The sequence below is a fragment of the Suillus clintonianus genome, assembly GCF_016758775.1.
Source record: "Suillus clintonianus strain FC179 chromosome Unknown DEU56scaffold_60, whole genome shotgun sequence".
Classification (NCBI taxonomy): Eukaryota; Fungi; Basidiomycota; class Agaricomycetes; order Boletales; family Suillaceae; genus Suillus; species Suillus clintonianus.
Window position 1 is genome coordinate 163,708 of NW_024539284.1, and position 12,413 is coordinate 176,120.

Below are 12,413 nucleotides of genomic sequence, written 5' to 3' on the forward strand. Positions count from 1 at the left end.
ATGGAGATTTGACGAGTAGAAGTGCGCTCAACCAGTAACACTTTGGCCTCTACACAGGGAGTGATCTCCTGGCAAGTGAAATCCATCAATACGGTCCATCAGAACACTCTAGGTCTCCTTGATTCCAAACATTGCTTAAAGTCGAAGCGGTTGATAGGGGACAAGGTTGAAGCAAGAGGAAGATCGTTGAGCAAGACATGCATGATAACGGGGAGCTTGAGGGAGCGATGTTACCCTCATCCTCAACACACTCCTAACTTACCCTCGCGCAACCTTTGACCCAGTGCAGCGGGCGGTCGTAAAGAGGCAGTCGCCAGTTGCCTCACATGCCTTCGGTTCGTATCCGATCTGGCTGTGAATGGGTTGAATAACAAATTGCTGCGCTCGTCATCGGTCTGCGGGTTGCTACTGGAGTATGCCGAAATGAAGAAATGAATTCCACTGCAAGCTCGCTGACTCAGCTACAAGCACCGACAAATACTTCCACTTGAGCTTGAACGTTCTGATTCTGAACCTCCGACGATGTGTACGTTGTTTCTCTCTTTCATCAAGCTGGGATGCATTTAGCTCACTGTACTGCCACACTCTCTGGTCCTTTAAAAATCTGAATGTGCATTGGATGCAGCGAAAAGTTTCGGTTCTCGTATCGGAAATGGCTGTCACTATCATTGGCACAGAGCCGAATCGTGAAGGGCATATCCAGCGATGCCTGTTCTACGGGAACATCTAGTATAGGTGATGCTATACTATCAACCTTTCTGCACTATACGTTCATTGTTCAATGAGCATCATAGGGTTGTCTCTAGGTAGGCCATTGATGTTCAGCATTCTGCGGCCTCTGAAAATATACTCAAATTGGAATATTCAGCGTTTCGCACATATGCTTCAGGCCAGATCTAGAAGTACTCGGGAAGTCTATTTTGAGTCCACCAACCTTGCCGTGTACTAAATATAGCATTTGGAGTCACGATGCTTGATCATTCTCTCGTCAGCCAACGCGTGCTAAGGCTTGCCATTCATCGGTAGCCTCTACCCTACCTTCAAGTAAGCACTGCTCCTAGTCGTTATCAGATCAATCACAATCAGCGTTTTTGTGGCGTGTTGCAGACCACTCACAGTATTGCCCCGCGTCGTTATCAGATCAATCACAATCAGCGCCTTGGTAGCGTGTTGCAGTACACTCACAGTATTGCCCCGCGTTCTTCTAAATGTAGAATATTTCTACCTCCGGCAACTCAGATCCGGAGGCGCTAATAGTTAACTTCACACACCTAGTGCCTTCCCAGTGCTCGCACTCTCCGCAGATCAGACTCGATGGTTCACAAACTCCACCACGAATTCATTGCGATTCACCACCATGATCCACAATCAATGATTTTGCATAGTGCCCATTTTACTGCTGATGGTCGCTGTCGGGGTTTGACACACACACACATCAGTGGGAAGTAAAATAGTGATGTCTGCTGGATGTGTACAGACTATTTTTCGTACGAAGCAGTGTGAGGGTCAGCTGCAGCTTCCTGAGAGTCGACGCCCAATCTTGGGCGCTGAATATCTTGATGGCATCCATAAGCGTAATATAAAGGCAATGCTGGGATATCGGTGTAGGAAGTAACACCTTGCGTGTCTCTCTTCTCATCGTAAGTCCCGTTCACAGCTCGAAAATCCTGTAAACTTTGTACTCATCGTCACACCGAGGTAGAATGCCTCGGTCAGTACTGCCATTCACGCACAACGACTCAGAATCTTTCATTTGCCATGACAACCTGGGCAAGGTGAAAAAGCACGGTGCAGGCCAGAGATATGTCAGCCCTACCTCTGGGATCTGTCGAAAACTCGTTGTGCAAGCCGTTAACCCTTCTAAGACATCTGAAGTCAAAGAAGTCGCCATCAAAAATCACACCAACGAGGCAGGCAAGCTCGCCAGATGGCTGTTATCCAATTTCCCCCCAAGAGGATGGATAATTTTCGAGTGGATAACCAAATGGTTGTGGTTTAATTGGCTGCTATTATGGCCAATCATCTGGTTTCTCGTCCAGCTTTACTTCCAAGCTGGAGATAGCTCGGACTCTGGAGATGATACGGAGTCGTATAGCTCTGGATACTACAAACCGTATATCCGCAGGTTTCGCGGTCAGCTGTGGGCAGCTCGTTCTTCCAAGGAGCATTCTTCGCGCATTAGAGAGGATGAAGAGAAGGAAATTCGGATACGCACTCTTTATCCTCGACGTCTCGTGATCCGCAACCGGAATGAGTGGGTTCTATGCGCAGATCGTGATATCATCATCCGCACCAAATTCATCGCCATTTCTTACCGCCAGTCCGATATCTGTACTCCGGGAAGCTCCACCGAGAGGGAAGATAAGGCACAGTTCACAGACGAGGTTCGTGCAGCGGTGCTGGGACAGAAATTCGATGCCTATTGGCTTGATTCGGAGTGTCTGGGGAAGACTCGGTCAGAGATGAATATAGATTTGTACTGCATGGCAGACGTCTACCGTAGAGCGGAGGTGACTTTGATCATGCTCGGGAAAGCTGCCACATCTGGAGAGGACGAGTGCTGGAAGAGCTGGGGCCAACGGGTATGGACTTTTCCCGAAGCCCTCCTGAGCTCTCGTCTTTGTTACAAGTTCCGGGATCGGGAAGAGGTTAACCCGTTGTCGTTGTTTCAGCTGGCTAACCTGGCCTATGCGCACTCCGACGATGAACAAGCAATCGTCAACGCATACGGCGGGAAGGATCCGCTTGAGCGGCTGGAGCGCTTAACACTCCTGAAACAAGCTATATGGAGGCGCGGTACATCAGCTCATCCAATAGACTCTCCACCCCCGCCAAAGTCGGATATGATAGGTGGGGGGCCTGTCAGCAGCGGGGCGTACGGTGCGGAGCGTGTCTATGCTCTCATGGGCCTTTTTGAGCATCGCATTCTTCCGAGCCACGAGGAGGACGATTTGAAAGCTCTCGCAAGGTTGTCAATGGCCAACGACAACGACCGGATCATTGAGCGCATGCTATCCATGCTTCCCTCGACCATCACCAAGGAGGCGTGCTGGTACGCCGAGAATGATATGTACGGCGCAAATCTTTGGGATATTATCCCGGAGTTCCAAGTCTCTGGTGTGACAAAGAGCGGAGCTCTCGTTGCGGATGGCTGTCGGGCGGCAACTATCAGATGGAAGGACTTCCCAGAGGTTACATGTGCGACTCCGTATTCGCTGAGGAGACAAATTGTCGGTTTCATGCCGTATCTCGCCTGGCCGATCTTTATCATCGGGCTTGTGATTTACCCGACCACCGACAGAAAGGCAGGCATCGCACTCATCATCATCGGACTCGTGTTCCTCTTCCTTTCCCCTCTACTGTTTCTCTACAGTAAATCTGGGCGTATTGTCATCGCCCAACCGTGGCTCATCGGTGTCAAAGGAGTGATCCGCAGAGATGTTGTAGAAAGTCACTTGTATGGGGGTGCCACAAAACATTTCCCGAGGATGTTATTCACACCGAGCGGTTCTCAGTTCTCAATTCCGGAACGACAAGAGTTACGGGGAGGCTCACCAGCGCAATACGACGAAGCGATAATAGAAGAGGGTGGATTATATCCGGGGCACATGTACACGCTCATCGACACAATTTCGTCGACGATGTACTATTTCCGTGCTGAGAAAGCGCCGACGGTGTGTATATTCACAGGACGGGAGGGAGGGCTTGGGAGGTTTGTGCTTTGTTCGGAGAACTGCCAGAGAAATGAGCTGCATAAGGAGAGCGTGTTGAGGATGCCCACGGAGATCACTCACAAGATGGAGATGTGTGGTTGGATCGCGCTTGGATGAGATTGATTTGTTTGAGGCGTCTACGGAACCACTTGTTTAGATTACTATGTACTTTTCCATGTTCGCTACCTACAGTCCCTGTGTCTACCTCTGTCCTAGTTGCGGGCCGTGATGCCTTTCAACTTACTAGTAGTTACTTTGCCGCATTTTTTTCGTTTTCTTCAAGTTTTTTTTTTTACAGCCAATGACGAGTTGTAGAGTAAAATATTTATAAGTTTGTAGTACATATGTGTATGATGATTGCTGACGATTTATATATTCATTCCTTTATTATCGGAAATATAGAAATGTTTACAGTCGATGATGGGTCCAGCTACTGGGGCGCGAGGGGCCAAAGGACTTCGAAAGTGATGCGAGGCAGGCAATAAGCCTCTCCTGTATGAGGAATGAATTTTCGACGGAGGTGGCGCGGACTAAACAATTTTCAAGCGACACGTTTGTCAAACAGACTCTGAGACAGTACTGGCTGTAGCCTGTAAGGACACAAGCTTCGATGATCGTGACGTCACTGTGTTTCTAGTAAAGAGCAAGGTGATTTCGGGTCTGCAGCGGAATCTACATTTTCTCAACGACCTTCTGATGTGGGCGAGCTTGTAGTGCGACAACCTATGACAATCATGCACGCGCGTGATAGCCGCTGATGCGAAACCCGGATCAGAACTCGATAGTGCTTCAAAGATAATGCTCACTACTAGAAAACAACAGAAGTTGACCACCTTCTGGTGTGGGCGAGCTTGTAGTGCGACAACAGGACCAGAGTCCCGAACGGACTCCGATCGGCTCTGATGAGAACTGTTAGAATAACAATACCCTCGATTAGTGGCTAACAATTCGAAGAACTTCATGGTGGGTCCGATTGATGATCACGATACACAGCTTCAACTTGAAAGCTTCAACGACAGGGGCAAGTACGTGACCATTTATGATTTGGTTTAAGTACTATTCAGTTCAGTTGCCACTTCAAGTTCTAAACTCAAAGTCCCCAACTTCATCTTGCATTTCCTTTCTGACAAGCCAGTACGTTTATGTAGTCCCCTACTGTTGCACGCAAAGGCTCACGTTGTTTCCCCCTTCCATCAGTTAGGATGGTGCTCAAAATAGGCGGCTGGGCGTTCAGCTTCGAGCAAGTGCGCACATGGTTAGAGAAGCAGGGACAGCAATACCAGCACTTGCAGGACGAGTACCTTTCTGGAGATCTCAACTTTTGGTTCAAAGAGAGAAATATAGATTATATGTGGGCCATCCCCACCGACTATCCTCGAGGGAGCTGTCAGCCAGTCATCGTATTGGCTCGAAGGCAGAGAGAAGATCCCAAGTCAACGGTGGTCCATTTCTCTCGCTTCATGGAGCTGGATGCGGACCGTGACGTGAAGAAGCAGGTGATGGAAGAGAGTGGGCTGAACGATGAGGACCTGCCTTGGATCACTATCGCGGACCCATATTTCAAGTGCTGACATTGTCGTCCTGATGCAAACTAAATCGAAGTGGGCTCGGGTAAATTACCACGTCATTGCTTGCCCGCACCGATAACTCATCACTGCTGCACCAGGTCTTCGGTATGAAGGTGGCAACCTGCTCAGCAAGAACAGACCGCTTGAGGCTTGGTTGAAATGTGATGCTATTAGATGCAGGGAGGGAAAGATCGACTTTTAGTCAGTGGCGCTCTGGACCCTGCATCCAACGAATCGCACGAAGTATCCAGGAAAGTTGTAAAGAAATGCTTCAAAGTGATCCATTCGCTTTATTCTCCGGAGGCGTACCTCAAACTGGCCGATCAACCGGCGTTCGAGTTTTTTTTTTTTTTTTTTATCCAATTTCTGTCCCATTGAGAGATGTACTCTATGCGGGACAATACATTCTAGTCTAGTGGGACCCCCAGTGTCCCATGCGCATCTCTGAGTGCACGAATGCCCTGATGTGAGTTTGCACCCCATCAGTCCGAGGCGTTCGAGTTGTTGCTCGAGAACCCTATGCTGGAGCATTTGCAAGGAGACGGGTTTTTTGTCTGGCAAGTATGGTAGGTACACTCGTAGTTGAGGGAGTGTGCATCCGAAAACACAATTTCGCAGAATGAACACCAAGAAAATTGCAGGGGAGAAGCAGTCTTGGGTCGATGACTTTTGCAATGAATTTACATTTCACGAAGGTAGACATCGTGCGCAATCTACGAACATCCCGTGAGCCGACAAGAGATGTGATATCGTTTCAGACAACCATCGCGACATCTACCTCAGTACAGAAGGCATGAACTTCAAATTCTTGATTTGAAAAGGGATAAACGCACTTTCATTGCCGCCAACCTAACCCTGTTATGTCAAGCATTCTGGCCTCTCCTGGATGGTTCGTCTGAGTATGAACCGATGTAGCAGATATATATAGGTGAATGGGGGTAGATGCACAAACAGTCCTTCAATTCCCGTGGACGAAGACTGAAGTGCGTCGTCCATCGGGGAAGACCGCAGCTGGGAGTACGGATTCTTCATAATCTTCAAATGTTCGAACGGGCGCAGTGATTAGAATGATGAACCACCCCGCTTCTGAGTCCGCCATTTTGGACCATGTTCAGCGAGGCCGAGCTGGACTTGCTGTAGGACCTGTTACTGTTTTGCTCAAATCTGCAGAGGTGCGTGTGCTAGGGTTTTTTATATTCCGCTTCACAGCGGTAGCCTGTTTCATTAGACGTCTAATCCACGAGAATGTTTACCGCTCAACCTCTCCGTGTGTTGAAGAGGCTACAAGCAGGATGCTCCCTGTTATCATGATTTGTCCTGCTCGATTATTCGTGCCTCCTCCGAGTCACATGGGACCAACCTGTATCTTTACCTTCGGCTCGTGTCCGATCTGGCCAGCAACTTGGCAATGCTCGAGTCCTACTATTGCCATGCTCGTCAGTGTCGTCACCGAACCGATCCTGCGGGTTGCACGAATCATTCCCTGGAGTGGGCCGAAGTAGAGGCTCGAGCTGACCATGATGAAATTGCAGCAAACCTCGCTGACTCAGCTGTACAAGCACCGACAAACACCCATTTCGAGGTGCCTGCCAGTTGGTATTGCACTGCTTCTCGAATCTCGAATCTCTAACACAATTATGTTGAAATTTGTTCGAACAGCCCCGCGGACGATGACCTGCTGTACGTTGTTTCCATTGGTCACCCTCACGAAGCTGAGATGTATTTACTAGCTCACTGTACTGCCATGCCGTCTCATTCAAAGATCTTGATGTGCATCAAATGTAGCTGAAAAGTTCCATTTCTGAATCTCGTATCTGGGTTCGAACTTCTGAGATGGATCATGATCTCGATCGTGAAGGGCACGTTCAATGATACCTGTTCTATGGGAACAGCTTTATGGGCGGTGCTATGCTAACCACCTTTCTGCACTATAAGGTCCACTATGCTCACGGACAGTTCAGTGAGCCTCGAGGGGTTGTCTCTTGGGAGAGAATAACATTCTGTAATATGCTGCCTCTGAAAATGTGCTCAAATGGGAATATTGAGCGTTCCGTGCATATGTTTTAGGCCCGATCCAGAATCCGCTTATTGACATCTTTCAGGTGGAGCCCCGATGCTGACTGCAGGTACGTGTTTTATCATAATGTGGAGTTCTACTGATGAGAAGCGTTCACCTTCCCTGGTGTATCGTGATCAGCGTCTGACAACTTTGGCAATGTAGTTTCACTTCTTCCACTTTCCGCAACTTAATCACTTCCATTCCTCACGGCTACAGCCTTGGTGGTGTTCAGTACGCCGTGCAGTGCCAAAAACGAAGACACCTGTCCTAAACCTTGAAGTTACACTTCAAGATCATACATGCGCAGCTACGTGCTTTAGTAATAACCGCTCAGGACTGCCTTGGTGCCCAACGGTGATTGAAAAATAGCAGCTGGTGCGCCGACGTAGTGAAGGACAAGCATGGCTTAGAAGATACTTGGACTATGGTCACAGCCAATGATTGACGACCATATCCTCCCAAATCTGTATTCGGACTTTCAGCCTGGGTGGAAAAGACGTTCTGCAATCCTGACGTTGTCCCACTAACTTCTGCCAACTAGGTTGCACCATAATGGACACATTTGCTTCCTCATTCCATGGCACACCATAAGGGATCTAATATGATGTAGGCCGGCTTCATGGCTTCCATGAGATACCGACTCTTTCAATTCATAAATAAAAACGGAACGATTGTCTTCCGTCTATTGGTCTAGGCTCCGGCTACGAGAGACCAGTTAAAAGCGCTGTTACGATCAAACACGATATAAACATGATGGCCAGTGCCAGCAACCTACTAAAAGGAAGGTTTTTCGGACTATAGATAGCGTGTACTCCTCGGAAAGACCCTATCTTCCTTCTATTTGGCCTGCCCAGTAGAGCCTAGTATGCTTTTGGTGTGCCTGTATTTCTCATTTCCTGGCACCAGCTGATAGTTATCCGTACCAAGTGCCGTTGATCTATGAGAGAGAGAATTTCTATGCCGTTGATCTATGAATTCATTCCTGCCTTTGACTCGTTCAGCGCGTTGTTTGTGCCAAATATATGCCTTACGGGCGCTGTAACTGCAACCGTCGGTTTGAAATTGCAGCCGACTCACCTGTGTTAGCCCCTTCAAAGTTTCAGGTTCAACGTTCATCGCGCACACATACGATATACTAGTGCATATCAAGCATGCGCACGACGTGAGACGATTGCAAGCAGTGGCCTAGTTGACCGCGTCCGACGGCAAAGTTCGATAAGCATGGGTATACTGTTGCACAGCCACGATCTTCTGTAAGGAATTTCTCGAGCTTGAAGGAGCCTTGACAGCTCCGATCTTCCTTTCATGCAGCTGTCAGCGGATGACTGGCTATGACTCGCCGACGATAGTAGCCTATTCGGTCCCTTTTTCACCGGTCTCACAAAAGCTAGAGGCTTTTTATCTCCTTGATCAGAGTTACCATCCTCAACCCAGTCACATCCTACGATGCCCAAAGAAATTGTGTTCACTGCTGACGCCGTCCCTCCCCTCGCTACATTATGTGAGTATTTCTATCATGGAGAGTGGATGTATTCTGACCTTGCGTTTGTTTAGCTCAGGCCATCATATCCAAAGGGTTTGTATATGTCTCAGGCAACGTTGGATGTACAAACGATTTCCTGATCGTCGAGGGCGGAATACAAGCGCAAACAGTGAGACCAGACCTCCTATGTCTTGTGATCTAACTGATCAATCTTACAGTTTGCTGCACTTGAAAACTTGAGCAAGGTTCTCACGGCTGCGGGATCGGGACTGCAACACGTCGTGAAAACGAACATCTATCTCGCAAATATGTCGAGGGATTATTCCGAGATGAATAAAGTGTACCAGTCCGTAAGTCTCCATTTCTCAATAGATCTTTCCAAACACACCGATTGACCTTGTCACGTAGTTCTTCGATGCCAATGCGATGCCCGCGAGGACGTGTGTCGGTGTAGCTTCTCTTCCGCTGGGCGCAAGTGTTGAGATCGAATGTGTGGCAGAAGTTCCAGACGCTTGATATCCAAAGTAACTGCTTGAAGATAATGCAAGAAAGTTGTACAGTAGTGCGCTCTACTTTTTGTGATCCGTTGCAAGTCGATTGCAAGTACTATGTAAACTCTGCGCTTCTATACTGAATATATAGGCAATACATTAACTGCTGGCAATCAGCAAAATAACTAAATAAAGGTCGAAATCAATACTTATATAAAGAAGATACAATTACCATCAAGATCGCAGATCATCGTCGGGAATGGACTGCATAATTTTGGCATTATTCTCATCATCATTGCCACCCTGCATAACCTGTACGCACGTTAATCTAAAGCCCTGCAGCTACAGCACTGCGCCACCCACCCTGCTTTGCTTTGAGGCCCTGCAGTAGTTCGTATAGCTGTTGTCGGATTCGTGGTTGATACATTTCCAGTGCAGCAGGGGAGGGGTCTTCGCCTAGACACATCTCAAGCACAGTGCGTAGTCGCGCGGGAATTTGATGCAGATCTCTGGATACTTCAGGTATAGCCTCGTTGATGACAGAAGGAGGGAAAGACGCACGATGTGTCAACCCCTGATCCCTCGAATGCCCATACCACGGCGTTAAATCCGACTCCGAATTGCATGTAGGCGTCGCTGACTGCGTCAGGGGAGGCTCGTGAGGTGGACCATAGAGTGAGCGTGGATTGAAGGTTTTTCATTGCTGCGATGAGCGTGTGTACGGAGTTGGGGACTGAGGCGCTGTATTGGGGGCTGGGGGCTGATGCGCTGTACTAGGGGTGGGGGATTGGTATTAACGATAGGAGACATGGTACCATAAGACTGCACTTACAGCACTGTAGTTGCTTCCATATGAGCCCTGTCGGGTAGGTGTAGCAAAAGCTCCAAGTCCTGCAGGAGAAGTGGGGTAATACTGATGCATGTCGCTCGAGAAATGGTGTTAGATAATTGAAAGAGAACACAAGGTAGCTGAGAAGAATACAAGACCAGCTAGTAGGGAACAAGGAGAGTAAGAACTGGAAGCTACAGCTTAAAGGTCAATATGGCACAGGAAATACAATAGGGACTGAGCAGTGCGGAGGATCTCCAGACCGTTACGCTTTTATCCTAGATGAAAGACTGATTGACCCCGGTCATCCGTAAGGGAGCTGTGAATAAAACAGTCCGGACACGTCAACTGAAACGAATTACCGCACCCGCGCAATCAAAGTTGGACGAATCATAATCGATGTTCACGAAATGTAACCAACACAGCAGTACTGCCATCGTGGCGCTGCATCTTTACTTATGTAATCAGCACTGCTTTCCTTGGGAAGACGCAGTGAAAGTTCAACTATCTCATCAGCAGTCGTCAACCATCGTCTGTCGCCAGGACACCCAGGAGGTCAGTGTAATCAAACATAGGTACAGACTAATATCTATTACTGGGACGGGGGCTCACCCTTCGGCCCCGACAATGTTCTTCACGGCTGGGGGCGAGAAATGATCGGACAACATGCCCGGCCCTGTACTGCGTTCCCACCAATCACAATCATGATGCCTTGTTCGAGGTCCACATCCCGATATCACGGTATGCATTGGGCAATTTGGTTGCATCTAGGTGTTAACAGAAGTTGATGAAGGTTAGTTGACCAGATTAGCAGCCGATGGATATCAGAACAATCAACATGCGTCTACGTTCTTAGTAGGCACTGCTTTCACAGAGGTATCGTGGAAGTAGGGTTCAACGTGAGTGGTCTGTATCTTAGCCACCCAAAAAGAATAACAAATGCAGAGGGGAATGCGGATACTCGGGCTGTGGACCGGGAGTAAATTCACTTCCCGGTCAATCATGCCCAACAGTGGCGGCGTTGCGTTGATGTGAGTCCGCCGTACGTGTTCATCAGTGGGAAATTTGACACCTGCTACTTCATTAAACACAGCTCCCTGAAGTAAACCTTGCCAGGACAAATAGGATTGACCTTACTGTAATTCACCGGAATTACTATCTTCCTTTGATTGTCTGGGGAAGATGTGATTAGAGTGGAGTTCGAGTTTCGCATTTGGTAAAAGCCTCACTTTTCAACACGCACAAACATGCCCTCGGCGACAAACGTACGCATACGGCATATCCACCAAGCGTCCATCGTCTCATGGTCGGAAAATCGATGGCCTGCATCAAGCCTGCATCTGATCTACCTAGGTGATTCCCCTGCAAGGCAAGATGCGAACAAATGAATGTTGGAATGGAGAATCTGCGAGGCCGTACTCCTTTTCGTCAGCGTGCATCCGAGGCTTGCGTAATTATGCTCATCCATTGATCCGCGAACAATGAAGAGAAAAACTCATACTTCCGCCCCTGCTTCATCCAGGAATTCAGTGGGCGAAACCCTGCAAGAAGAACCCTTGATGTTCATCACCGCATCTCTGATATCGTGATCCACGTGCTCTCCCATACCAACGATATCTCAGCCTCAACGATGATGATCATATGGCCGACCGAAATGTTCAACCTGCTCCACGATGCGATGAGAAAAATTTCAAACACGGGGCATCTCCGGGTGGGCGCTTTGTCGATGAGAATAGGGACCCACTGGACCACCGCGGAGCACACGCGAAAACCCTATGTCGCATCAGGATAACAACCATCACCTATCTTTGGCTCATTTATCTTCATTTGCAAGTATCGCCCATGCCTCGAACCACACCAAATCTGAGCGAGAAGACTGTTTTTCATCAAGTGAATCAGACAAAGACACAGGCCAACCTCTTCTCGATCATAATACGACGATAGTCCAAGTTACATCTGCCATGCAGGAGGCACTGTTGGCCGACGCCGCGGATCCGGAGGTAGAAAAGCAGAAAGTAACCCATACTCGTTCAATGATTGCGAGACATCACGAAGCTCCGTGCATGCATGGGTCGACGCTAGTTCCAGTACTGATGTGACATGTCATTGCCCCGATTTAAATCTATCCTCTAGAACACCAAATAAATACCAAGACGAAGTTCCTATATCCTCTAAATCCTTAAATACCACAACGAAACTCAAATCAAACATATGCATTTTACGTGCCCAGTACCCGGGGGTTAATCACTTGGATCATTTTCAGCGCTACA

The 12,413-nt window shown here is 48.3% G+C and overlaps 4 protein-coding genes across 4 annotated transcripts; 3 read left to right on the top strand and 1 right to left on the bottom strand.

Moving 5' to 3' along the window:
- Window positions 1–1,703: 1,703 nt before the first annotated feature.
- DEU56DRAFT_890245 (uncharacterized protein) lies at window positions 1,704–3,830 on the top strand (the record flags this gene model as incomplete). The annotated part of the gene is made up of 2 exons (XM_041356278.1): window positions 1,704–2,026; window positions 2,096–3,830. 2 exons carry the CDS (start codon window positions 1,704–1,706, stop codon window positions 3,828–3,830), a joined length of 2,058 nt encoding a protein of 685 aa, XP_041206214.1.
- Window positions 3,831–4,654: 824 nt separating this feature from the next.
- Window positions 4,655–5,324, top strand: DEU56DRAFT_815993 (uncharacterized protein). The gene is made up of 2 exons (XM_041353809.1): window positions 4,655–4,738; window positions 4,915–5,324. Exons 1-2 carry the CDS (start codon window positions 4,674–4,676, stop codon window positions 5,282–5,284), a joined length of 435 nt encoding a protein of 144 aa, XP_041206215.1. The 5' UTR covers window positions 4,655–4,673; the 3' UTR covers window positions 5,285–5,324.
- Window positions 5,325–8,416: 3,092 nt separating this feature from the next.
- On the top strand, window positions 8,417–9,586 carry DEU56DRAFT_485896 (Endoribonuclease L-PSP). Its single transcript, XM_041346452.1, has 4 exons — window positions 8,417–8,841; window positions 8,895–8,992; window positions 9,042–9,173; window positions 9,232–9,586. The coding sequence occupies exons 1-4, from the start codon at window positions 8,787–8,789 to the stop codon at window positions 9,337–9,339; spliced, it is 393 nt and encodes a 130-aa protein (XP_041206216.1). The 5' UTR covers window positions 8,417–8,786; the 3' UTR covers window positions 9,340–9,586.
- Window positions 9,216–10,545, bottom strand: DEU56DRAFT_485947 (uncharacterized protein). Its single transcript, XM_041346453.1, has 4 exons — window positions 10,147–10,545; window positions 9,876–10,087; window positions 9,637–9,823; window positions 9,216–9,578 (listed from the first exon to the last, which is right to left on the bottom strand). Exons 1-3 carry the CDS (start codon window positions 10,234–10,236, stop codon window positions 9,643–9,645), a joined length of 483 nt encoding a protein of 160 aa, XP_041206217.1. The 5' UTR covers window positions 10,237–10,545; the 3' UTR covers window positions 9,216–9,578; window positions 9,637–9,642.
- Window positions 10,546–12,413: the final 1,868 nt, after the last annotated feature.